Source organism: Hypomesus nipponensis, chromosome 14 (genome assembly GCF_054491055.1).
Source record: "Hypomesus nipponensis isolate SF chromosome 14, ASM5449105v1, whole genome shotgun sequence".
NCBI lineage: Eukaryota > Metazoa > Chordata > Actinopteri > Osmeriformes > Osmeridae > Hypomesus > Hypomesus nipponensis.
In genome coordinates this window covers 11813071-11840515 of record NC_140374.1, presented here as the reverse complement: position 1 = coordinate 11840515, position 27445 = coordinate 11813071, and the positions used below count along the sequence as shown (strand labels likewise).

General features: G+C 40.3%; 1 protein-coding gene and 1 long non-coding RNA gene across 2 annotated transcripts; one reads left to right on the top strand and one right to left on the bottom strand.

Annotated features, from left to right (window-relative positions):
* Nucleotides 1-213: 213 nt before the first annotated feature.
* On the bottom strand, nucleotides 214-14187 carry LOC146258603 (myosin heavy chain, fast skeletal muscle-like). The gene is made up of 40 exons (XM_084671915.1): nucleotides 14147-14187; nucleotides 13643-13861; nucleotides 13158-13301; nucleotides 12894-13050; nucleotides 12758-12785; nucleotides 12485-12593; nucleotides 11892-11984; nucleotides 11731-11794; nucleotides 11528-11626; nucleotides 11298-11401; nucleotides 11083-11221; nucleotides 10861-10979; nucleotides 10548-10697; nucleotides 10165-10335; nucleotides 9737-10040; nucleotides 9545-9609; nucleotides 9326-9413; nucleotides 9077-9194; nucleotides 8870-8993; nucleotides 8412-8548; nucleotides 7943-8198; nucleotides 7630-7872; nucleotides 7365-7541; nucleotides 7031-7176; nucleotides 6561-6651; nucleotides 6026-6415; nucleotides 4889-5015; nucleotides 4644-4762; nucleotides 4325-4521; nucleotides 4002-4185; nucleotides 3668-3833; nucleotides 3353-3477; nucleotides 2942-3250; nucleotides 2581-2784; nucleotides 2360-2485; nucleotides 1780-1950; nucleotides 1548-1652; nucleotides 1337-1432; nucleotides 447-578; nucleotides 214-342 (listed from the first exon to the last, which is right to left on the bottom strand). The coding sequence occupies exons 2-40, from the start codon at nucleotides 13847-13849 to the stop codon at nucleotides 325-327; spliced, it is 5802 nt and encodes a 1933-aa protein (XP_084528041.1). The 5' UTR covers nucleotides 13850-13861; nucleotides 14147-14187; the 3' UTR covers nucleotides 214-324.
* A 3724-nt stretch (nucleotides 14188-17911) lies between these two features.
* On the top strand, nucleotides 17912-20551 carry LOC146258602 (uncharacterized). The gene is made up of 3 exons (XR_014729825.1): nucleotides 17912-18049; nucleotides 20099-20263; nucleotides 20414-20551. It is a non-coding gene; the product is annotated as an uncharacterized LOC146258602 (long non-coding RNA).
* Nucleotides 20552-27445: the final 6894 nt, after the last annotated feature.

The following is a 27445-nucleotide window of genomic DNA, read 5'->3' as shown; positions in this document are numbered from 1 at the left end:
AGTTTCCCATCTTCCTTTAAACCATAGGGGAATTAGTTTAGGTTGTTTGGACAATATTTACCCCCCTACACAGGCCATGTGTTTTCAAATTAAATTTGGATGCAGACATTTTTTATGTGCTTTATTGACCTGTGTAAACTAATTTTTATGTACAAAATTGTGCAAACAAAGACAACATTTCTAGCTCCTAGAACAAATTCACAAGCCATGACGTTTTGAAGATTGTGTCTTTTATTTTCAAAACCCCCTCAAAATATCACAATGTAAACCATATTTTATGAAACATAGCAATGTTTAGGCACAGGGTTTTGTTCAGGTGGGTGTCTATTCCGCTTCTTTTGCCTAATTGTAAGAAAGAAAAACAGGGAATTATTGTATTGAATTGAAACACTGTAATGCATTTGTTTCTTGTCGGAACCCTTGGTGTGACATCAGGAGATCTTTACCTTCCCAGAGTCACGACTCTTGGTTCTGAGCTTGTTGACCTGAGACTCAGCGATGTCGGCACGCTCCTCAGCCTCCTCCAGCTCATGCTGAACCTTCCTGAACTTGGACATGTGGGAGTTGGACTGCTCCTCCTGGGATACATTCATTTTGAAAATATTTCTTAAAATCTTTGTAAATGTGCCAGCTGCAGCAATCATTTAACCCTAGTGCTGCCTTCAGGTCACATGACCCAAAGGTTCATAACAAACCATTGCTGTGTTTACACAATTTTACCCAATACAAAAACAAATACAAAATAATTGTTTTAACCTTCGCAATGTGGGGGGGTCTGAGACAGCCCACGGTTAAAAGAAAATGCTTCACTCGTTGGAAAAATTGAAGATGTAACACATTTATCCTGTATAAGAATGATTATGTGTTCAGCATTCCTTGGGCACAAATAGAGGCCTACCCCCAAATCTGAACTCTGGGTAAACATACAAGACCATTATCTTGGGTCTAAGGACTAAGAAGAGGGGGGTTTGTTTGCGCTTGTGTTTAAATAGCTAGCTAGCGCAACATGCTAGCAAACAAACTTTGTAGCACAATGGCGTGTGAAGTTTTTGTCTCCTTGTGGGCCGGCCACAAGCAATAAAGCATTCTTAAACTTGTTCACCGACTGACTGTGCAATGCTTGATAGATGAATATTTATGACACACTTGTTTTGTTATTCGGTAAAGTTGTCGCAATATGACGATGGGTCACAATGACTGATGGGTCAGAATGACCCGAAGATAACACAAGGGTTAGACCATAAAAATACCATTAGTAAAGCCATAGAGATATACACCAAAAGCTAGGAAAGCTTTATTTTGAATAAGCAAGGCTCAAATATGTTATTAGACTTACCGCCTCCTCAGCCTGTCTCTTGTAAGCCTTCACTTTAAGCTGCAGCTTATCCACCAAGTCCTGAAGTCTGTTTACATTCTTCTTATCCTCCTCAGTCTGACGCATAAAGGAAATCGTAATATATTTTTTAATTACACACACTCTAATTATTTTTCTAAACTATGCAGATTTTACAAATATGCTCCTAGTAGTGAGTGGATTGTTATATTACCTGGTATGTCAGCTCCTTGACTCTGCGCTCATACTTGCGGACTCCCTTGACTGCATCTACACCTCTCCTCTGTTCAGACTCAAGCTCAGTCTCCAGCTCACGCACCTGGGTGGAGAACAGGAGCTCATGGTGAATCCATCACTCCCATGCTAAAAGGTCCTTATTAACAGAATTATACCGGGAAGAAATTGCTTCAAATATTAACATGGATATCTTTACTTTTGCAACTTACTCTGGACTCCAGTTTCTGGAGCTGCTTCTTGCCACCCTTCATGGCTAGGTTCTCTGCTTCATCCAGTCGGTGCTGCAGGTCCTTGACTGTCACTTCAAGATTCTTCTTCATCCTCTCAAGGTGAGAGCTGGTGTCCTGCTCCTTCTTCAACTCTTCTGCCATCATGGCCGCCTGCAACAACAGAATACAGCTTTGTTGAACTGAGGAACTGTACATACACATAGTATATTGTACCAGGTTACAGGAACAAAAATGATTTCACAGTACAAAATTATATTATGTAGACCATATACTGGTGGAATGACCCAACAAACAAAGCCTTTTGAGAACTGAACTGCGTAAGAATCAGCACCATCTAACACGTTTCTGCATTCTACTTAGATGGATCAGTGGGGGTCGACCCTAGAATTGAGAACACAATCACTAGAACATGGCCACAAGGTGGAAGGTATGCTACCATAGGGGTAGGCTACTGTATGATGATATGGTGGTTCCATATTACTTTGATATGGCCTTAATGATGATGTAAGTAAAGTAGTGACTTCATAGTGACTGGACTGTGATACTTAGTAAGCCTCACATCAGTGATGGCCTTCTTGGCCTTCTCCTCAGCATTTCTGGCCTCCTGGACAATGTCGTCCACCTCTCCCTGCACCTGAATCAGGTCAGACTCAAGCTTCTTCTTGGTGTTCAACAGGCTGGTGTTCTGGAAGAGAGTACATACGGATATAGCAAAAACAAAACCTTTGCTGTGAATGTTATATAACTATGTGTATATATGTTTGTGTGTGTTGTCCACACCTGGGAATGCAGCAGTCCCACTCTCTCGCTGGCGTCCACCAGCTCCTGCTCGGCCACTTTGCGGCCTCTCTCTGTCTGCTCCAGACCCACTCTCAGCTCTTCAATCTCAGCCACCATTAGACCATTTCTACGTTCCACCATGGCAGCCTGTTCCTTCATGTCGTCTGCGGCCCGGACGGCATCATCCAGGTGCAATTGGGCATCCTAGAAACAGTGTAGAGAAGAATGAGAAGATGTGTACTGATGTGTACAGTATTTCTTAAACCGTCCTCTACTGCTTCAGCAGTACTGTTTGTACAGGAAGGTGTACTGTTCTTTGTAAGGATGATATTATGAATATTATGGTCAACATTCACAGTACCTTGAGCTGCCCTTGAACATTCCTCAGCTGCTTCTGGGACTCAGCAGCCTGGCGGTTAGCATGGCTCAGCTGGATCTCCATCTCATTCAGGTCTCCCTCCATCTTCTTCTTGATTCTCAGAGCATCATTCCTGCTGCGGACCTCGGAGTCTAGGGTGCTCTGCATGGAGTCCAGCACTCTCTGGCTGTTCCTCTTGATCTGCTCCATCTCCTCATCCTTTTCTGCCAGCTTTCTGTCCACCTCACCCTTGATCTGGTTCAGCTCCAGCTGCACACGCAGAATCTTGGACTCTTCATGCTCCAGTGTTCCCTAAATAAAGGAATGGTTTTAGCAAATGTCATTCTTAATTGTGTTAATCCTTAGAATGTTTATAATTTCCACTTAATTCTGTAAATTGTGGAGAGTTTGTACCTCAGCCTCCTCCAGAGCCGTCTGGATCTCAGACTTCTCTGTCTCCACTGTCTTCTTGGCCTTCTCCAGCTCATGGATGCTTTTGCCAGTCTCTCCGATCTGCTCGGTCAGGTCAGAGATCTCCTCTGTGAAACAGAAGCTTGTTCAATTAACAAGCTTAGTCTACTGGATCCAACACAAGTTCTACAGAAAACTGTTTTCCCCGAGTTGATGGTTCTGTGAATCAATTAATCCACAGTATAATGAAATGGTGAAATAGGAAATAATTGTCTCTTTTCAAAAATACTAAAGCACCACACACTACATGTATCTCACGTTGCAAGTTCTTGTTTTCTCTCTTCAGAGTCTCCAGCTGGTCAAGAGCCTCCTCATAGGAGTTCTTCATCTTGAAGAGCTCTGTGCTGAGAGAACGAGCCTCCTTCTGTGCTCCCTCCAACTCAGCCTGGCCCTCCTCAAACTTCTGCTTCCACTCTGCAAGAACCTAGGATGAAGCAGACACAAAAGTAGCCTTTACAATTAATGCTCAAGGCACAAAAGCAGGGCATGAGCATGATAATATAGTTCTCAAGCCCCAATTGCAGATTTAGGTCCATCCATGTTCCACACTTACAATTACATCAAAACCTAAAACTGGCACAACATTTTTCACCTTGTCAAAGTTCCTCTGCTTCTTATCCAGATTAGCAGCCAGGCCATTGGCTCTCTCAACATCAATCATAAGGTCCTCCACTTCCCCTTGCAGCCTCTGCTTGGTCTTCTCCAGAGAGGCACACTTGGAGTTGGTGGCCTCGATGGTCTCCTCAGCTTCCTGGAGACGCTGAGCCAGCTTCTTTCTGTTGACACAAAAAGTATAGCAATGGTGTTCTATCCTGAGTGCAAACTTGGAGTGGTTGACAATAGGGGTACTATGAATTACTATCAACTGTCTATATTGTGAGCTTAAGGAAGACTATACATTTGTTTTGTACTTACTTGGCCTCTTCCAGCTCCTCTGTCCTCTGGATGGCATCAGTTTCGTACTTGGTTCTCCACTGAGCCACCTCAGAGTTAGCCTTGGACATGCCACGTTGTAGCTCTGCCTTGGCCTCCTGTTCCTCCTCAAACTGCTCTCTCAGCAAGTCACAGTCGTGGCGGGCAGATTGGACACCATGGGCCAGAGCGTTCTTAGCCTGAGAGGAAAATAATCGAAGATGTGGGTGAAGGAGTACGGGACCAAAAAAGAGTATTAGTAAACCACTGTACTGTAAAACTGTCATAGTTGATCAACATAGGGCTTCTTTAGTTGTTTTACCTTGACCTCCTCCTCAACATGCCTCTTGAGTTCCTCAATCTGCTGGGTGTAGGCCTGCTTGCCTCTGGTCAACTGGGACACCAGGGCTTCCTTTTCCTCCAGCTGGCGACCAAACTCACCTATGGGGATTTAAGGAAGCTCTTCCTTAGGTCTGATTCTCTATTCTACTTGCTTTGATTGTTTTCAAAATACACCTTGTGAAACATATATCTGCATGTAAGCCTTTGAACAAATATGTTCTGTACCGTTCTCAGTGAGGAGTCGGGCTCTCTGTCCACTGATGTCATTAACCTGGCGAACATTCTCATCGTTCTTGGTCTTGATCTCACTGAGCTGGTCCTCAAGGGTACGGCACATCTTCTCCAGATTGCCCTGTGAAACAATCATCATGTTTCAATCACATAGATCCCAAGGGTTTTTCTTTATACATTTAAGTGTATAGGGTGACCAGATTTCGTCCGGACAGTCCGGTTTTCAAGCCCTTTGTCCGGACCGCAGTTGCGTGTCCTCCTTTTCGTCCTCCCTTTTGACCCTTCCTGCACACCGTCGCAATTTACCTTTGGCTTTCAGATGCCAAAAAGAACAACCACCTTAAAACCTACGTGGAGTTCAGAACTCCACTTTGCCACTAAGAGCAGCAAAGATCAATATTGTGCCTTTTTTAAGCTGATATATAGCTACGTGAGTAGTAGGGGGAAAGGGGCTTTAAAGCGGCATGCCTGCGCTAGGCAACGGCACAAGGATAATGCTAGTTCTTCCGGGCACTCTTCCTTAACATCATTTTTTGCTCCAAACACAACAGCTGATGATAAAAAAAATCGCTGCTGAGCTGACCAAATCATATATTTTAAATTCTATTAAAATTGAAATAGTTTGGGGAATGGCACTGTCTTATTTTCTTATTTATCTTTTGACTAAACTTGTCTCACCAAAGACAACAGAAAATTAGTGCACTTGTATTGAAGTAATGGATTTCTTTTCAAATTACAAATGTTGACTTACTAAAATGACTAATGTTATTGTCTTAATTTCATCCTAATGACCCCCTCCCAACAACTTTTTAGGGTTGTCCTCCTTTTTGACCCTTTGTCCTCCTTTTTGGACCCAAGTGTCCTCCTTTTCAGGGTCATGCTTCTGGTCACCCTATAAGTGTAACACAATGTTTTCTAATTGAAACTGTAAAATCCTTAAATTGTAAAAATGTAATAAATTATATCAAATTACAAAATGTGCCTTTGAGAAGGAATTTAGAATCAGTAAAAGGTGAACATAAAAGGCTTTCCATAAATCTCTGTAACCCACTCCAAAACCCATCTTTTGCTTACTTGGTACAGTTTTACATATATTCTATCTTTCTGTTTAGGTTTATTTGTATCACTGACCTTAGCCTTAGCAACGGCTTCCATGTTAGAAGAAAGGTCATCAATCTCCATCTTGTATTCACTCTTCTCTTTCTCCAGCTTCTGTTTGACCCGCTGCAGGTTGTCGATCTGCTCTCCCAGCTCTGCCACACTGTCAGCCTGCTTCTTCCTCAGGGCTGAGGCTGTGGACTCATGCTGCAGAGTGGACTCCTCCAGGTCACGTCTCAGTTTCTGGAACTCAGCCTCTCGCTTCTTGTTCATCTCAATCTGAGCAGATGTGGCGCCTCCAGCCTCTTCCAGCCTCTCACTGATCTCCTCAAGTTCCCTGGACAGATCAGCCCTCTGCTTCTCCACCTTGGCCCTGGCAGCACGCTCAGCCTCAATCTCCTCTTCCAGCTCTTCAATACGAGCCTACAGTAGACAAAAACATTCAGCATCAAAGTCTCAAAATTCTGGCCAACATACGAGAGGAAAAATAGACAAGGTGGATTTTAAACACAAGCAATTCATCGAGGCAAAACCAGGAAATGTTACTTGTTTAGCAACTACAGCGCACCTGGAGCTCCTTGATCTTCTTCTGCAGCTGGGCACCCAGAGACTGCTCATCCTCAACCTTGCTGAGGAGCTGGCTGGTCTCAAAGTCCTTCCTTTAGTGCACACATGAATCCATGTCATGTCAGTTTTTGTTTTTGTGTCATTGAGTGGAAATTTAAATTGTAAAGCACATCAAAACAAAAGCCTTGTTATCCCTAATGCTAAAGATATTCAATTAAGTAATATAGAAGTTATCTGATTAGTATAATTAAAAACAAAACTCAGTTTCATAGGTCTTTATTATTGCATTACTTCAAAGTGAGTAATATGAATAATCAACGTGAAATGCATGACCTATAGATGGGGTTGAACATTGGACGTCGAAATTATTGTGTTGAAGAAATATGAAGTGGAAATTCAACGTAAGGATTGCTGGAGTAAATGAAATCAATATGATGTCAAGAAGGTCTCTAATGATTATACAATACTTACTTCTTAATCTTTTCATCGGACTGCTGCTTGTCGTTCTCCAGGTCCATTATGGACTCCTGGGCCAGTTTCAGGTCTCCCTCCAGCTTTCTCTTGCCTCTCTCCAGGTCCATACGGAGCTTCTTCTCTTGCTCCAGAGAACCTTCAAGCTTGAGAACAAAACACATTTCTCATAATTAAGCTTTGATGTTAACAGCTATTTATTCTTAACACGTTATATTAGTCAGTTGTCCTACTGAATCCCTAAAATGAATTTATTATGAGATTAAATGAAATACCAATAGAGGCAAAGTTGGCTAAAACCCTAAATTGTACACGAAAAGATAACTTTACTCACATCATCAACTTGCTGTTCCAGCTTTGTCTTGGCCTTGGTCAGAGTGTTGACTTTGTCCTCCTCAGCCTGCAGGTCATCCAGTGTCTGCTGGTGGGCCTCTTGCAGGGCTTTCTTCTCCTTGGTCAGCTTGGCAACACTCTCATCTTGAGATGCCATCTCCTCAGTCAGGTTTTTAACCTGCACAAGACAAAGTTATTTAAAGTGAAAACTATTGTTTGGTGCTTTTGAACAAAATACTGCTTGGATATTGGTGAAATGTTGATACCTTGTTCTCTGTGGCATGTTTCTCCTTCTCCACTTTAGCCAGGGTAAGCTCCAGATCATCAATGTCCTTCTTCAGCTCAGAGCACTCATCCTCCAGCTTCCTCTTCTTGGCTGTCAGCTCAGCATTGATCTCCTCTTCATCCTCCAGCCTTTCTGTTGTCTCTTTGAGTTTAGCCTCCAGCTGGATCTTGCTCTTGATGAGGCCCTCACATCTCTCCTCAGCATCATTCAGACCTTCTGATTCCTGAGAATAAAAGATGTTAATTAGACTTGATTGTGGTGTGTGTGTGTGTGCGTGTGTGTGGCTCACTCACAGATGCAACTTGGAGAGCCAAGTCATTCTTCTCCTGCATGAGGGACACCATTTTCTCCTCCAGCTCCTTCTTGCGAGCCTCAGCCTTGGCAAGAGCAACTTTACATTTCTCATAGTCCTCTTTCATGTTGGCCAGCTCCTTCTCTGTCTCAGCACTTTGCAGAAGAGGCTTGATCTTGTAGTAAACCTTCATCCATGGCCAGTGTTTCACATTCATGAATGAGCGGACATTGTACTGGATGGTGTAGATAGACTCTCTGATGATGACAGATACACACAGTAATTCTTTAGCTCGATACAAATTATCCAATGTAATTGCATAATTTTACCCTAACCCATTCCTACATGTCAAGTCTATCATCCATCAAGCCCAAGATAGCCATCATTCCAAAATCACAAGTTTACATCATTATTCTAACAATAGCTTCATAGTAAAACGAAATGGATCACTGTTATCATCTCCATCTCACCTCCTCTCCATCATCTTGGTAAACTCTTTCCTCATCACGTATCCACGGGCAAGAGCCTGTGTCATGGTTACCAGAGTAGCAAGCTTCTCATCTCTCATCTCCTCAAGGACACCAAGCAGACCAGCTTTGAAGAACACCTGAGACACAGGTTTAAAACAAAACTTAAATAAACAACATAAACACTTCTAGTGTTAACATATTCCAATCTTAAATAGGAAGCAAAGCGATGTATGATGTTAGGATCAAATAAATGCCAATGAAATGACTTACTGAGGATTTATAATACAGTACATTTCTCATATGTGGTCATATTCTGGTGTCTTATTATTAATGTTGTTGGATTGCTCTTGAAAACTTTAAACTGCATTTTGAATGTTTAGCAGGTAAATGAGATATTTAGTAACCTCTGTAGGTCAAAAACACGAGTATCCCATCATCAATAGTGTATGGTATGTTACCTTGGTGTGTCCAAACTTGTACTCCTCATGGTTCACATCAATTGACCCAAGCAGCTTCTCAGAAGCCTTCTTGTTATCCATAAACTGGCCTTCAGGAATTACACCGGCATTCAATACTTTGTATCTGAATAGGGAGAAATTTGTTTTATTAATTGCTATGTTGTTATCTATCTACCATATCTTTGTTGCATTTGTGTGTAACATTACCTCTGCTTGAAGTCAGCATAGAGGATTCTGCTGGGGAAGCCCTTTGTGCAAATCCTAATACCCTCCAGCACACCATTACACCTGAGCTGGTGGATAACCAGGAAGTTCTCCATGAGACCTGGATGAAACATGTAGGGTCAGCTATTTACTCTGCGGAACTTAATGGTAGAAATAATAATCAAATGAATGTACTCTATGTTTAAAGTAATAAAGTCTTAAGAGAAATAATATGTAAATACTATGTTTTACCTGGAGTCTTTGACTCATTGGGGATCAGACAACGCACAAAATGAGGGTGGGTGCTCCTCAAGTTGGTCATCAGCTTGCCCAAGTTCTCCTGTAAGGTTGTTATAAAGCATTGTTACTCTCAGATAATATTCATAATAAAGCTAAAATGCTCACTAATATTAAAGTACAATCCCAACATGAAACTATCGCAAATGATATATTTTTTAAAACCTCACTCACTCTGAACTGAGAGGACACAGTCTGCATGGAACCTCCCTTCTTCTTGCCTCCTTTCTTTGTGGTATCTGTTATAGGAGTGTCAGGAGGTAGACAGAATAATAAATGAACAATACTGTTAATTTATGAACAAATCGTGTTAATATGTTCAATGTATAAACCTGTGTGTTTGTAATCTAATTTAACCATACTAACCCTCAGGTGGAGCAGCAACATAGAGCGTGGCCAACAGTTTGGTTGAGGACTTTCCATACAGCTGAAGCACAGAGTCATTCAGGGGGTCCTTGTTCTTGTCTAGCCAGCCAGTGATATTGTAGTCCACTGTACCAGCATAGTGGATCAGGGAGAAGTGGGCCTCGGCCTTGCCCTTTGCTGGTTTAGGCTTCTCAAATGCCTTAGTCTTTCCAAGATGTTGGTCATACAGCTTGTTCTTGAAGGAAGTGTCTGAAGCCTTGGGGAACATGCACTCCTCTTCAAGGATGGAGAAAATGCCCATTGGCTGTGTAGAAATATAAAGTGATCAGTCAAATATGTTGTGTATAAGAAGAGTGAGCCGAAAAATGTATGAATAACTTGTATCCTTGGCAGGTATGAAACATCCACAGTTTTTACAGACACCTCACCTTCTCAATAAGCTCAATGCAGGCAGCCAAGTCCATGCCAAAGTCAATGAAAGCCCAGACAATGCCCTCCTTCTTGTACTCCTCTTGCTCCAGGACAAACATGGTGTGGTTGAAGAACTGTTGCAGTTTCTCATTGGTGAAGTTGATGCACAGCTGCTCCATGCTGTTGTACTGTAGATTTGCAAAGTTTGATAGAACTGTATTGAGCGATCCCACCGTACCATATGCATTTTTTACTTTATCTGCACTTTTGTTCCTCTAAATCAAATCATTAAAATAGAGTAGATACTATCTGTATAGTTTAATGACACAAAAGAAACAACTTTTGAATGTATTTCTAATAATTTTTCAAACATTGCCATAATGACCAATCTCAAACTCACGTCAAAGATCTCAAAACCAGCAATGTCAAGCACACCGATGTAGTAGTTCCTTGGCTGCTTGGTGTCCAACATCTGGTTGATGCGGATGACCATCCACAAGAACATCCTCTCATAGATGGACTTGGCCAGAGCACTCACTGAATTGTTCACCTGTGTTATAATGTTGGTTCCACTTAAACATTGATTTCATTTTATGAATAGTTTTTTACCCGTAATAATTTAAAACACAATGCTAAAATGAATATTACAATCAAGCTTTATTTCTTAACAGCTTTTCTTAACAAAAATTGCTCTGATGCTTCATAAGCCTTACCTGAGGCACTGTCTGACCCTTGGTCACATACTCATTGCCGACCTTCACTCTGGGGTAGCACAGGGCTTTCAGCATTTCAGCTGAGTTCAGACCCAGAAGATAGCCAATTTTATCAGCCACTGGGAAGAGAAAGGAGCAATGTGCATCAGAGTGCAATGTTTATCACAGGAATATATTTAAATGAATGCTCTTTAGAACATCAAAACAAACAATTTGGCTTACCCTCTGTGCCATCTGGCTCAGCCTGCTCCTCACGCTGCTTCTGCTTGAAGTGCATGTTGCCATGGTGCATGACAGCACCGGTAAACTTGTAGATACTCATCTTCTCTTCACCGGTGAAGCCCAAGATGTCGATAGCATCCTGGAGTGGGAAAGAAAGTTTACATTAAACCAACAATACATTATGATTTTCAAGTTCAACCCTTTTAGTGACTTACATCTGTGGCATCAAGCTCGACTGTGTCATCAATACTGGCCACAGTGATCTGACCCTGGCTGATCATGGGGTAGTCATAGGGGTTGGTGGTGATAAGCGACATTTCTGTGGAGACAAAACTAAAATGATTACCTCCCAAGGCATGTGTACTTTTTTGTAAAAGGCTGAACCCTCAATGAGTGGACAAAGGAGTAAATGCCATTCAGAACATATTTCCCTGCAGTGCCTCACCAACAAGCTCAGGTTTGTGGTTGGTCATCATCTGGTAGAAGATGTGGTAGCCTCTCTCATCAGGCAGCTGGAAACTTACTCTGGACTTCTCCAGCAGGTCTGTGAGAGACATGGTTGAAAGGATAGAGAAAAATGAGAACAATTTGAATGGACACCAACATTTATTTAAAGGATCAACTGGGAAATGATCCAAACCTACTTACAGGTCTCAATGTCAGCACTTGCCAGTTTTCCATTCATGTGGAAGTGAATCCTAATGAATTTACCCTGAAAAAGGGCATGGAGAGAGCTTTTTCAACGTATCCTATTGATTTCTAAGTTAGTGTAAAATGTTAAAAAATATATATTTTCCCTCCAAACTTACAAAGCGAGATGAGTTGTCATTCCTCACTGTCTTGGCATTACCGTAGGACTCCAGTAGAGGGTTAGCCGCAATGATCTGATCCTCAAGTGAACCCTGAAGGGAGACAAACCAGTTGGTCATTTAGACTGATCACCAATATTCAAAAATAATTCTCTTGTCACTTTGTCTTTAATCATTCACCCCTGGAACGCTTCCCCTAGACTAGGTCTAACCCTGTTTCTATATTATCTTTGAACACCTTAAGCTTAATATGTTTGGTCAGAGTTGACACAATACCCCCCCCCCACACTTAAAGAATGTCATAAATCCTTAACCTCTTAAGTTACTATATAAGTAACATACTAACAGTCTTATTAATGATATGCTGAAGATGACAGATGAAAATCTGGGAGGACATATTTTTTAAATAACTGATGATGCAGCCAGTAACTATAATTTTTAAATAAAAAATGGGAAGATATATTTACAGTTTTCATGTAATATGAAACATACGCCCTTGAACTGTACCATGGAAATACTTTTTAGGAGGCTGAAAACAATGGTGGGTCAATAATTGATGGCATGCACTTTATATGGTGTATATAAGGTCATACCTGCATTTTGCCGGGTATTACTTCCTTCTTCCCTCCAGAAACTGCAATTGTGGCAAAGTACTGGATGACACGTTTGGTGTTTACAGTCTTTCCAGCACCGGATTCTCCACTAGTTTATTAGATTATAAAAATATAATTTAGTGAGCATGAACTAAAATAAGTATTGTCAAGCTTCTTAAGTCATTAATCACGATAATTTTCATATTTATATACATATAAGTATATATAAAGTATAAACATAAAATATACACTCAGTTAAAGTCTTAAACTTACGTGATTAGGACTGACTGGTTCTCCTTATCTGAAAGTAAATTGACAAAAAAATTGTCGGAAGTGATACGAGAAGCGACTAAGAATACATCCGTCCATATATTTATGAATTTAGCCATCCATCAGTGAATGTCCATACCAGTCAACATGAACTGATAGGCGTTGTCAGAGACGGAGAAGATGTGGGGTGGAGCCTCCATACGCTTCTTCCCTCTGTAGGCGTTGACCACTTCCATGTCATATACAGGGAGCCACTTGTAGGGGTTCACCGTGGCACAGAAGAGCCCAGAGTAGGTCTGCATAAGTAAAAGGAAATATTGCTATTAGACTTCAAGTATACATTTTCTGAGGGTGTCATTTGCTTCCTTAAGGGGACTCATGTCTATATGTGTAGTTTTCTTACGTAGATCATCCATGCGGCATAACGCTCTTTGAGGTTATACAGGACAGTAGCTTCACTGAGGTAGGTCATCATGGCCATGTCCTCAATCTTATCATATTTAGGAGGGTTCATCTGCAAGACGTCCTCTTCTTTGAAGGTTTTAACCTGAAAGATTGTCAATTACATTACATTTACATTAACATTTAGTCATTTAGCAGATGCTCTTATCCAGAGCGACTTACAGTAAGTACAGGGACATTCCCCTGAGGCAAGTAGGGTGAAGTGCCTTGCCCAAGGACACAACGTCATCTGACCCCCTACATGTGTGCATGAAGCCTACACTAATTTAATAATGTATACATTTTTCAAGTGAATTTCTATCATATTTCAGTTTTTGTACGTTTTCAAACAGCTTAAATGTGTCAGTAACTGTGGCTGTAAAATATAGATGTACAGAAACAAGTCAACCAAATAGTTTTTTCATTCCGTGCTAAATATCCTCTTACCTCGTCATTGATCTGGATTTTCACATCACACTTCCCGCCATCTCTCTTAACAACCAGACCCTTGAGGTACAACTCCTTGACATCGGGTACATAGCAGGCATTCTTAGAATCAAATGGTGCAGCCTGGGCCTCAAGCCTCTCCCTCTCAGGTTTACGAAGGTAAACGGCAGCCTTGCCATATATGGCCATCTCCGCGTCCGTACTCATGGTGCCGACTCACTGGGGAAAAAATATATCACTGTTACAAAATCTATTCCTTCTTTTGATTTAAATGATGTTCCCTTTCTCATTAATTTATAATTATCCTGTGGGCTGAAAGTTTAAATGATGAATGCATTTAATGTATATTACTGTAAAGTAAGTAGGCCTCATAAGCCTACAAAAGGTTTAGAATAAATCACAAAATATCATAATTAATTTCATACAATTATATTCATAGATATACTGATCGTGGTTTGGCTTTGAGCAGTTTACACTCGTATGTAGCATCAAACTATGTCTCACCTGTTTTTCCCCTTCCAGATGAAATTGACTCTTAGTTGGTGCTGTAAAATATGTTCATTTTGAGTTTTTTGAGTAATATGTCCAGAAATAACACAATCAGAACAACATATACAATATTTACATGTCATTGCTATACCTTCCATCACATTTGAGTGTTACATAGTAAGGATGCACTTATAAGAAAATGATTGGTCAATACCGCAAGCCAATATTCATTAAAAAAATTGGCCGATCTCCAAATGTTTGTTGGATATGGGAAAGGCAAACCTACTTACCACATAATAAGCAAAAAGTTATGAGTTGTATCTATGTGCCTGTTCTCAATAAAAAGGATGTGAAAATAACAAGTATCTTACCCCACAGATGGAAGTTGTCTGTCCATGGATGCTGCTCTGTGGGACTCCTTATATCTAGTGGAGAGTGATTAGCAAGCAGAAGCTAATTGTGGACTACTCTCCTAAAGGAAATGGATTAGAGACAAGAGTCTACAGTTTGACTTTCACCCCGTCCCTCGCTTTCGCTCTTTCTCTCTATGTCTATTTTGTATAATACAGGACATTTCTGACTATATTACACATTATGTTCCATTTTCTTAGAGTTTAAAATTTATTTTTTATGGGTCGATTAATATACGTTATACAATAATGTATACAAAGGCCTTGTATTTCTCTTCAGTACAGTAAACCTTAAAGGTGTTAATGAGTACCGTACTAGATCCAGCGGTATCATCTGGGATCCATATTTATAATTTAGTTTTTTTGTTTTATAGCATGCAGTTTTCTCACCTTTTGACCAATTTGCTTAATTTGTGTGAAAATGGAAATCCTGTTTCATTCTATATCATTGAAAGAATTTTTTATAGGTTCTCCAGAAAATACTGAAAATGAAAAAAGTTGTTTGTATTTGAAAGACAACATTGGGTGTATTATTTTAAATCCAACGTGAAGAGTATAGAGATGAAATATCTAGTTACCCACATACATGAGTAAACTGTACGGATTTTATAATAATGACTTTGAAATGTGTCCAGTCTGGTTTTTAGTATCCTAATCTTATTAGGTCCATTGAAATCTAAGACCTATTTCTTTTGGATAATAAATTATTAAATGACATGATTTACTGATTTAGCAAGCCATAGACATTTACAGAAGGCTTTCTATGAATACAGTTATAAGGAGACAACTTGTAAAGATGTCACACCTTTATTTCAGGTTTTTCTGGTTGGAAATTTATGAACTCTCTCCCAAAGCTTTGATGAAATTAACTGAAGCTGAGACTAACCATATGTGCTGCATGTCTGGCTTGATTACAACTAGCACATATTTGAATGAAAAGGTTGTAAAACTTGTCAAAGGATTACAACAACTTAACAAAAAGTTATTCAAATAAGGGCTAACCAACTCAAAATGTATTATTGCAGTGGGGTGATTAATTGAGCAGTTTTGCATGATTCTTGCATGACCATGCAACATTGTCCAAAGGTATGTGAAAGATCTTATTTTAAACCCCAGTAAACGTAAAACGACACATAAGCAATTACTTTGGTAGCTCAAGTAGCGCTGGTAGCTTGGACCCATAAACATGTCATATCACCTAAGTTTAAGTCCAATTTGGGATTTGAGGTGTCAAATGCAATCTCCGGCCAATAAATGGCTTTGATATGCCTCCTATGAAAGGCCAGAGAAGGTTTTGGCTTGGCAGACCTCCAGGGCTATTTATCTGACTGACCACTTGCCAGCATGGTATCAATGTCCCATGTTGGGATTTGTTGCTGTGGAACAGACATATATGGTCACATTGCTTTATTGCCCACCACCTTGACATCACCATGTTGGAAAACATCTTGACAGGACAAGAAGAAATATACTCATTCAGCAGTGCCACATGAGACATATGTCAGAGATGCCTTATATGCTTGTCAAAGTCAATAACAACCTTGACCTCTGAAGAGAGATGTTTTCAGTTGATAGTAAGAATAATAGGATAAGAGAAACATAGATATGTTCATATACATTTGTATATTAAAAGGTCTTTGGGACTAACTAACTGAAGCAACAGTTGTGGGAAAGTTGTGTTGCATTCATCTTCATAGACCCGCTATCCTTCAAATTGTATAACTACAGTGCACATACACACACACACAAATAGACATAGACACAATCCCACACATCCACAAACACGATGAGCCATAAATAATTTGTCAGGGGAATCTCTATCAGCAAACTGACTCCCAGACAGTTTACGTTAAGAGGTTATTCAACAGTTTGTTCAAGCTGGCTGAACTCCAGGCTCCTCGAATACAGTTTGTGTTCCAGGCGCCTCTACAGTATCTCAGTTATGACAGTTAAATAAAACTACATAATACTGTAGTAACTCCAAACACGTACAGTGAGCTGCAGATGTAGATGAGAATTAGTATGAGATAATCACATGGTCATGGTCGTCCCCTTTAAACAATATAATTTGATGCATGTGTCTCTTTTGTGCAAGACTGGTGGAGCAGTGTAGCAGGGTGTTACCTCAGGGATGCACCCTTATTGTGCTGAGTCATTCATGATAACGTGTGGTATGGGTGAGCGGTGATTTCTTTATATGGAAGGTGAATATTACCTCTCAGGGTTGTGACACAGGCCCTCGCTGTGTTTTCTTGTTTTTGGTTCTGTAAATCTGTTCCCATTATGACATATTGTCTTCACCTGTGCCTTGTTTGTTCTGTGCTTTTTAAGTGGCTTGGATTTTTAGTTCTGTGCTTAGTTTTTCTCTCACCTGCCACAGAGTTAGAGTTATGCTTTTTTGACAATGTGCTTTTTGTATGTTATTTTCTGCTTACAATAAGAGGAGGAAAGACGCATATTTTGGAGTCTGCTTTTGGGTTCACGCTTGCATTCCTGACAATTACCTGTCCGATACTGCCGCTTGTCATTGCAGAAATGACGGGATAAGAAAGGGGGGAGGGGGTATGTCTTACTCCATTTGATGTGAGATGATGTGCCTTGTCTTGCTGAGGGTGTATCTAATAAAATTCTACATACAAAGATGTTTTGTGTAACCTCAGTCTGTGTACAATATTGAGGTTTCTTCCTCCCAAAACAAATCCACAACGCCAATATTGTGTTGGCAACGTGATTTATTTTCAAATAATCCTCAAAATATCACCATGAAAATAATATTTTATGAAACATATCACTGTCTTGGGACCGGTTGTTGTCATGTCTATTCAGCTTCTTTAACCTACCTGGAAAAAATATATAATTCGAAGTTTGCAATAGAACATAGGCTACATTTGGTGTGTCTGTTTTTGTCACTTTTAATTCTACACTTTCAACTGTGTTGTGCTATGTAGTCATGTAATGTGTTAGCCTGGCTGCCAGCCCAACTTCACCCCGCCCACAAAAAAATTTGGTCGGGAAGTTGGGTCTGGAGGGTCTCATATTGGGAACAACTACATAAAACCAGGATCTAGACGGACCAATGAAATTGCCATGGCGGGCTTTATACTATGATGGACAGATGATCAACAGTAACGTAATCAACAACGTCACGAAAGAGCCCTTGGGTCGAATTCGTTTTCAACAAACAACATATTACGTTGCTCTGATTGATTGTAGGTCTATCCAATTGTGCGTAGAGGCATTTGTTTTACAAGTTCGGTTGAAACACGCCCCATAGTCACAGCCCAATGGAGAGTTTTCAGACTCAAATTCTGACTAGAATTATGAGTATGAGGTCAGGCTAGTAATGTGTGCTGTGAAGCAATGTTTACAAGACAAGACTACAGTAGTCAATAGATCAGGAGTAAATTTTGTACTAAAGGTTTGTACAGCTGTGGAGATGTTTTTGTTAGCTAGTGTGTCTCGCGTAGGAAACAGCGTTGCAGTGAGCGACACTGGTTTGAAACCACAGGTAATGATAATTTCACCAACAAATCGTTTACTTGTAATCTAATGTCATAACAAATCCCACACTGAAAATGTACTTGTGAGGAATGTTTATTTTAACGATTGCAAACAGATGCGTCATAGGCCGCTGTAGTATGTGTTGCCCGGGCAACAGAGGCTAATGTCATGATGCTAATGCTTCAGTGAAATAGTAGACTATTGTTTCCGAAAGTAGATGCACTTCCTTATATCAGCTTATATTGTACATTACACTTCACAGTTGTGTTTCATATCTCAAAGTAAAATTTGTAAATAGTTATCACCATTGCCTCTTTGCTTGTGGCATTTCTGCAGCTTCCTTGCAGTAAAGCTATAGTTAGCCTAGCTATCTCCCAGAAGTTAACGAGCTGCTAAACTAATGTTCTACTAGGTAGTCACGCGTGTTTTCGTGACGTTAGTGAGACGTATAACTTAATGTCAGTGACTATGGCTAGCAAGTTAGCCACCGTTAGCTTCACTTTTCGCCACAAAAACGTAATTTAAACTTAAACCATGCAACAGATCAAACAAAAAAAATACTAATAACTCAATCGCTACCAAGACGAAACTTTTGACACTGACGTTTTCTATGTAGTCCAAATATTGACGGATGCTTAGGGGGGCAAAAATAAAAAGAAGATATATGTGAGAGAACAAAGGTCGTGCCCTTGCCGAAGGCACGCACACCCAATTAATGCATGACTCGCCGCATCCTCAGCATGTCTATTGTAAGACTTCACTTTAAGCTGCAGCTTATCCATTAGTCTGGTTACATTCTGTTTCACATTCATGAATGTGCGACATTGTACTGGATGGTGTCGACAGACTCTCTGATAAAAAAGAAATTGTTACGGGGGTGGGGGTGGTGGACCCAGGCGTACAACACAGACTAATGAAATTATGAGGTATGGTCCAGAAAAGTTTTAATGCCTGGGTTATTGCAGAGTGGAGATGGCAGTGACAAAACAGATGGGACAGGCGGGGTAGGTTGTGCAGACATTTGGCAGGGTGGCAAGGTTGGCTGGTGATCCTGGAGGTACAGGAAAAAACAAATTTAGCAAAACAAATGATAATATAACAAAATACTGCTAACTGACTGTATTCAGTATTTACAGTTTTTCACAATTGTTAACACACAAAAAGCAAAAAATGTGCACAATCTTCACAACCTTAAATTCATGTACCAATTGCTTGACCCAATTTGACACTTCACACTCCCTTATCTGCATTAGATTCTGAATTTCCTTGTTTACACACTGATGTCAATTACATCACCTTGTTGTGTAAACACTACACACAATGTTCATTTATTGCACACACTTCTCAAAGTCTCAAAGCATCAACCTACAACACACAAATATTCAAATCTCAAAACACTCAGGTCTGGTGAGCAATTTGCGAACAGGACTGCAGCATAAAAAGGTCTCTGTTTTGTTTGGTGAACAATGGAGAACTTAAAACATATCGACAACCAGAGAAGGAGAGGGGTAAGAGTGAGAGGAGGAAGGGGACAAGGAGGAGGAGGGAGAGGAAGAGGACAAAGAGGAGGAAGAGGAGGACAAGGATGAGGAGGAAGAGGAGGACAAGGGGACAAGGAGGAGGAGGGAGAGGAAGAGGACAAAGAGGAGGAAGAGGAGGACAAGGATGAGGAGGAAGAGGAGGACAAGGAGAAGGAGGAGGAAGAGAAAGAAGGAGAACTGTCATCTCTAATGAGACTCTGGCCACTGTGGTAGACAATGTGATCAACCATGGTTTGAGCATGAGGGAGCCTGGCCATAGGGTCCAACCAAATCTCCGCTGCTTCACAGTTGCTGCCATCATTAGAACCTTTAGAATGGAGAACAGTTATGAGTTATATTTGTCTTGTGTACTGAAATACTGCATATCAATAGAATACAGTGTGCTCACAGTATTTGTATTTTGCAGGACTGAAAGAGAACCACACCGTGGAAGAAGAACATGCACTTTCACAGCTGAACAGGAGACTGACATTGTGAAAATGGTTCATGAAAACAACACTATCACACTCCAACAGATACAAACCAGGATCCTGGTTGACCATGCCACATTCAGAAACATCCAGACCGACTCTACACTGGACCGTGTTCTCTGCAGGAATGCCATGCGGATGAAAGTGTACAGGGTCCCATTCGACCGTAACACAGACCACATCAAAGAATTACGGCGAGAGTTTGTGCTTGTAAGTCCCATACATTCAGCACTGGCACATGCAAGTATTGTACCAGTAATCCAATATTTTCCTTTCCTACAGTGTCTCACTGTAGCCCACTGTGTTGACCTATCTGTGTTCATACTATAATTTGTATTATCATGCTGTCTGTTTCAGCAGATGTAGGAGCATGACACAGCTAATAAATATATATTCATTGATGAGGTTGGATTCAACCTGGTGAAGAGGAGGCACCGGGGCAGAAATGTAATTGGCCAGGGCGCCATTGTTGAGGTCCCCGGCCAGCGTGGTGGGAACATCCCTTTGTGTGATGCAATGGGTTGAGCAGGCCCATTGACTGTACTGTACTGTTCAGAAATAAAACTTTTTTGCTGCATATGTGTGCTGTTTAATGTTTGACTATGAAAAAAGTAGGCCTACACTGATACATTTTACAAAAGGAGAAATGGCTCATTCTCCAGAGTCATTGTCCATTATATGGTGTGTTCCATTTTTATAATTGTACTTTCAATTTTGCACTACAGTGTGTTGTGAATGCTTGGTAGTTTGCAGCAAATGCTTTTTGTGTGTACTGTTATGAATGGTACGTGTGTCATTTGAAAATATGGCTGTGTGTACCAAATGAGAACACAAGTTCCATTTTGTGAACAGGTAAGAGATTTGATGGCAAAGAGTCATCTTGTAAAGGAAGTGTCAGGTTTTGCATTTTGTGTGTGAGGTTTTCAGTTTTGTGTGTGCAGTTTTGAGAAAGCCGTTACTGTTTTGAGAAACTTGTGTTAACAATTGTGAAAAACTGTAACCGAGAGCTTGACTACCAAAGTAGACAAAACTATAGTCCAGCGAGGAATAACGCGAAAACCAGGGTTGATATACTTCAGGGCTGATGAGTGGATAGGAGACAGGTGTGGAGACTGAGGCAGCATGTGTGTGTAATTACACACACACAATACAGTACCTCTGCTTAAAATCAGTATAGAGGATTCTGCTGGGGAAACCGTGTCTGTTGAACAGATACACCAGATTGGAGATCATTAACAGTAATTGTTTAACTTTATTATGAATGCATTTGTGTGTGTGTGTGTGTGTGTAATGCCTGGTAATGCATGGTGGGGGAGCAACAGCATTTTGGCTGAGGACTTTCCATACAGCTGAATCACAGAGTTGTTTAGGGGGTCCTTGTTCTTGACCAGCCAGCCAGTGACATTGAAGTCCACTGTACAAGCATAGTGGATCAGAGAGAAGTGGACTTCTGCTTTGACCTTTGCTGGTTTAGGCTTCTCAAATGCTTTAGTCTTTCCAAGACGTTGGTCATACAGCTTATTCTGTAAGTGTATGAAGCCGTGAGGAATATGCACTCCTCTTCAAGGATGGAGAAAATGCCCATTGGCTGTGTAGAAAAATATTTGTATGCCAAATGTCTTTTGCAGAAGTAAGCATAGATTTATATAACTATATTAAATCTTTGATTAACTCTGTTATAATGACAATGACATATGTCAACTTATTATGCTGCATAACGCTCTTTGAGGTTATAAAGGAAAAAAGTTTAATTGAGGTAGGTCATTATGGCCATGTCCTCAATCTTGTCATACTTAGGAGGGTTAATGCTCACGACTTCCTCTTCTTTGAAGGTTTTAACCTGATATGTCAAAAACATTTAAGTAAGTAAGTAAGATTTTATTTATGTAGCACATTTCATACAATAATTGTAGCTCAAGGTGCTTTACATAAAATCAATAAAAACAATAATAAAAGTGACAAAAGTAATAATTAAAATAGCAAATCAATAAGAACAATAATATAATAAAAGTAGTAAAACCCTTTTGAGATAAAATTACTTAAATGCTTTGGTAAAAAGGTAGGTTTTAAGCTGTCTTTTAAAAATGTCTAGTGTGTTTGCTTCCCTAATATTTATGGTAATTTGTTCCATAGTTTTGGGGCGTAATTGACAAGGGCCGAATCACCAATCTTCTTATGACTGCTTCTGGTGACCTCTAATAGGCCTGCATTTGATGATTGCAGTTGTCTAGCTGGTGTGTAGTTCATAAGGGAGTTAGCAATGTAGCTAGGTCCTTGTCCGTGTAGAGCTTTTTATGTGAGGAAAGGGACCTTAAAGTCAATTCTGAAGGTAACAGGGAGCCAGTGTAAAGGGGCTAGGACAGGACTTATGTGTTCTCTCCTTTAATTTTTTGTTAATAATCTAGCTGCAGAATTTTGAAGGAGTTGTAGTCTTTCAGTGGTATTCTTGGGAAGACCAGAGAAAAGTGAGTTACAGTAGTCCAGCCGGCTGGATATAAAAGCATGTATTAACTGTATTAATCTAATGTCATGAATGTACAAATATTATTTATCTGAAAAATTTGGAAACATGATTTATAACTGAATTCATTTTAATTCGACATGACTAAATGCCATAGGAGGTGAGTTTCATTAAAGCTAACTGAAATTGAGCAGTTGACAGGCCAACAGGCTTTTGCATACAGTCAGACGTGTTGCTACTGTACATTAGTTTTGTTATACATACTTACTTGGTTATTACCACAAACATTTATCCTCTTACCTCCTCAGTGACAAAGATTTTCACGTCACACTTCCCGCCATCTCTCTTAACAACCAGACCCCTGAGGTATAAGTCTTTGACATCGGGTATATAGCAGGCATTCTTAGAATCAAAGGGTAAAGTCTGGGCCTCAAGCCTCTCCCTCTCATGCTTGTGAAGGTAAATCGCAGTTTTCCCTCAATGGACCATCTCCACGTCCGTACTCATGGTTGCGGGTTACTGGATCTCAGCATTTACTTCGGTAACCTGATTTGAGTTATAAAAAAGGGGCTCTTGAATCAAAGTCTAATTTGGGATGTGTCACATGCAATAGCAGGCCACTGAGTCCTTGATCTCAGTTTGAAAGACCGGGTCATTCCAGGCTAAATATCTCAGTTGGAAATGTATGACAGTATGTTTAATATGTGAGAGGCTATATGGGTAGGTGGGTATGATACATAAGGTCACATTACGCGCTTTCCACGCTCTGTGTCCAAGTTGTAAAATAGAACATTTCAACCACTCAGCAGTGCCATTGAATCTAATGTCTGTGATAAAGCCTTGTAGACGCTTGATTTGAGAGGTGTTGTTGGATGTTAAAGCCCTGCTACAGAACCACAGCAATGAAAAAAGCTTTTGGAACCCACTTATTTCTGTATCTGAACAATGAAAAATTCTTTGTTGAAATCATGTTAAGTTGAAATACCACTCGGTTTTGAGTTTTTGCCCCACAATATAGGCAGTAAGGGCAAGAATAATCTTGATTGATTAGTAGCAGCTGTTGCCTGTTGATGGCAAGACTGTCAAGAAGGAACAAAATGGAGGTTTTGTCTCGAACAATTTGTATGATTCCTCTGCAAATCTGTAAAAAGGAAATAAATGGTTGCATACCATGTGAAAAGTAATGCATGCTGGCAGCCATATTTATGATATTTTTTATTATATTATTTATGATATTGTTTTGACTGCAACTCCCTTTTGGCCTTTACCCTGGCCTCTTCCTGACTGTTGATTTTATTAATAGCCATCCTCATAAAGGGGTCCTCTGCAGACATACTACACGTTACACAAACATTGGTCAATGAATATGTCTGTGGGGGATCCCTTAGTAAACTGACTCCCAGTCGTCTGAGGTGAAGAAGAGGTTCCTCAGTGGCTTGCTTTGGCTGCCATCTAGGCTCCTCTCATTTCTTGTCTTGCTCCAGGCTCCCTCTATTCTAAATTGGGTCTGATCCAAGTGGGTCACCGCCTCATGTACTGGGGGAGCTCATGAGCAACACTGACCATATACAACAATGTAAATGAATCTGTAAAAGGATGTGCACGGATACATTTTACTTTGAGTTATTCTGAGATTTGTAAACACTGAAGTACTTTTAGTGTGAACGTTTCCTGGATTTGGTTATTAGTGTGAGAGGAAGTAGAGGCCAAAATGGAATTTGCTTGGCTGGCTCTCATTGTGAGAACTTAAGTGAAGGGGAGTTATTAATACCCCTAAGATCTGTTGTTCAGTTTGAAATGCAGTGGCTGCCAACAACTCCTGCTCAAGGGCACCAAGACAGGATGTCATTCTAATGGGTTCCAGTGCTGGCAGTACAAATATTTAGTACACAGCTGGTTGTCAGACTTGGTTCTGAAACTTTTATTACATGCTTTGTCAAAGCATCACCAGATGGGATCAATAGTACTTTAACCAGGGCATGAACTACAAACTACCCAGAAAGCATGTAATAGGCAGAAAAGGAAATCATATCATGATTTGTTCTTTATGGAGGGCAAAAATACTGGTACCTTTCTCAGGAAGGCACAAAAGGCATTTTGCTTTTTAGGCAAAAGGCAATTTAACGTTTCTTCTCATTTAAAATAATCAATGCAGGCCTGTTGCTGGCATGTTCCATTTCTGTAGTGCCTGCTGTTGTTTTAGACCATTAAACAAACATGAATTATTTGAGAACTTACCAACAAATATGACAACAAACCCATGTAAAGGACACATGGTGTACTGTATGTCTCACAAGCCTTTTCACTTCCTGAAGCTACTGTTCATTTTAGGCTTGTGATTACTCTCCAACTCCTCCCCCTTGATGAAAAAATATGTACATAAAATACCAAATTGATTAAGGGTATGTTAAATGTGCTGAAAAACATCAAATTACTTTTTACAATGTTAAAAGTTTGTCTGAATTTTGTTAGGTGACATTCACAAACCATCACACAAAGCATTCTCATGCTTTTTAATCTAATCAAGAGCAGCTGACACCTGCAAGGGCTTAGAGTAGTAAAAATAAAACAGAAGCAACTCTGTGGTCCCTAAGAAGTATGTGAAAGTAAATGAAAGAAGTAAGTTAAGTAAAGTAATTGGAAAGCACATAAAACACCAGGTTAACCTCTAACCATTTTTTCACTGTGAATGTTTTAGATATTTAAGACGTTCTTAAGGGTCCTCCACCTCTCCCTGCAGCCTCTGCTTTGTCTTCTCCAGAGAGACACACTTGGAGTTGGTGGCCTTGCTGGTCTCTTCAGCTTCCTGGAGAGGCTGAGCCAGCTTCTTCCTGTTGGGGACCAAATATGCTTCAAGTGCTCCATAAGTAATTTGACAGTGGACAATTCGATCAAGTTTCTCCACACAATAAATTTCAAAAACAGGGGAAAACTTCCTATTCAAGGGTGTTATTTGAGTCCCTTCAGTATCCCTGTCCTTTGGATGGTATTAGTCTCTGATTGGTTTTATATTGGTTATACTGGTTGTATATATGTGAGATAAGAGAAAGTGTGACAAACTATCAGTAAAAGAAAATTATCCCCTTGGGGAAAAATTAAATGTCAGTCTGTCTATCTCGTTGGGTATTTCATAGGATATTACTAATTTAATTGAGTTTACATTGACTTCCTCAACAAGCCTCTTGAGATGTTTTGTAGTCACAGACCTTGGATTTATTAAATACCTTGATATTGGAGAGGTCATCCATCTCCATCTTGCATTCACTTTTCTCTTTCTCCAGCTTCTGTTTGACGGGCTACAGGTTGTTGATCTGCTCTCCTAGATCTGCCACACTGTCAGTCTGCTTCTTCCTCAGGGCTGAGGCTGTGGACTCATGCTGCAGGGTGGACTCCTCCAGGCTCACTACTGTTTAGTAGAGGCTTGACCTTGTAGTAAACCTTCATCCAGGAGTAGTGGATAATTGTGGTTCTGGGATCATGGTCAAATAAAGACACTGAAAAATCCTGTCAGCTCACCCCCTCTCTAGCATCCTAAGGTAGTCCTTCCTGATCTTGTATTGAGTGGTAGAGCTTTTTATTGCAGATCAATGGATTGCATGTTCAAATCCCCACAGTACATTGCTTTGGATAAATATTATCAGTATATTTTATGAATCACATTGTAAAGTAATTAATTGTATACACTAAAAATCTTTCACCCTCAGAAATGACAAAACGAGATGAGTGGTCATTCCTCAGTCTTGGCATTACCATAAGCGTCCAGTAGAGGGTTAGCTGCAATGATTCCATCCTTAAGAAAACTCATATGCGAGTTGGTCAGTTACTGAACAAGGTACGACAAACTAAAACCGACTAAAATACATGCTTAATATAATTGTAAAAAAAATTACACAAATTTCAATCATGGAGCATTGGGGCTTATTTATTTTTTTATTTACATTTTGTCATTTATTTTTCTTTGACTAGTGGTACAACAGCTGTACTGCTGTCAGTGATCGCCTTTCTCAAGCTTATTTCATGGTGTATGCTTGAAATGTTTGTTAAGTAGCATTTATACATGTGACTACACTGGGATAATAAAGTTTTACTCTGTTACAGTACCTTGTCTCTGAGAGGTCTTCCCTTCCAAGATGAATTTGACATCTGGTTGAGAACACAATATATGCTAATTTGCCCATTAGGGGGAGCACATATTAAATTAAAGCTACATGCTGATAAATGTTTCTGCTTTGATACTTCTGTTATTATTGACCAACTGGCTAATAGCTGGTGGACAAAAATGCACGACTCCACACAAGGCACAGTTGACAGGTTTATTGACCAAAAAAAGGACAAGGGGAAAGACCTGAGATCCGGTGGGGCAGGCAGGTGTTGGCAGGCAGACGAACAGGCAAAGAAGGATGTGGCATGGTCTGTAACAGGCAGTGACACACCAAGTTTCAGAAGAATTGGAGCAATGGGGTGGAAATGCAACCACTCTGAAAAGTGGACATTTGGGCATCGCCTGTGGGGCCCTCTATGGTCTGATGTGGGCCAGTCTGTGTTTGGGCCGTAGTTGTGGCATGTTGTATCAATGTGCCAAATTTCCAGCCTTTTTACCAATGTGTTCATGAGATAAATTACAAGAAAAATAATAAATATAGCTGCAAGCATCAATCAAAGGGGCCAAGCATCATTCAATATAGAAATTCAGTAGCTAAAGCAGCAAAGCAAAACTTTCCATAAAAAACATTCATGTAATTTTGAGACTAAATGCTGTAGCAGCGTTATATCTACAAAGCACAATAAATCTGACTCTTCTTGAGTATAAATGTCCTGAGAATTAAACTTTATTGTTACCATTATGATTATACTGCGAGACAGCTACTGTGGCGTACCTGGCTTCGCTAAACAGATAACCCGGTGTCACGACATGCTTGATGACTGGGTGG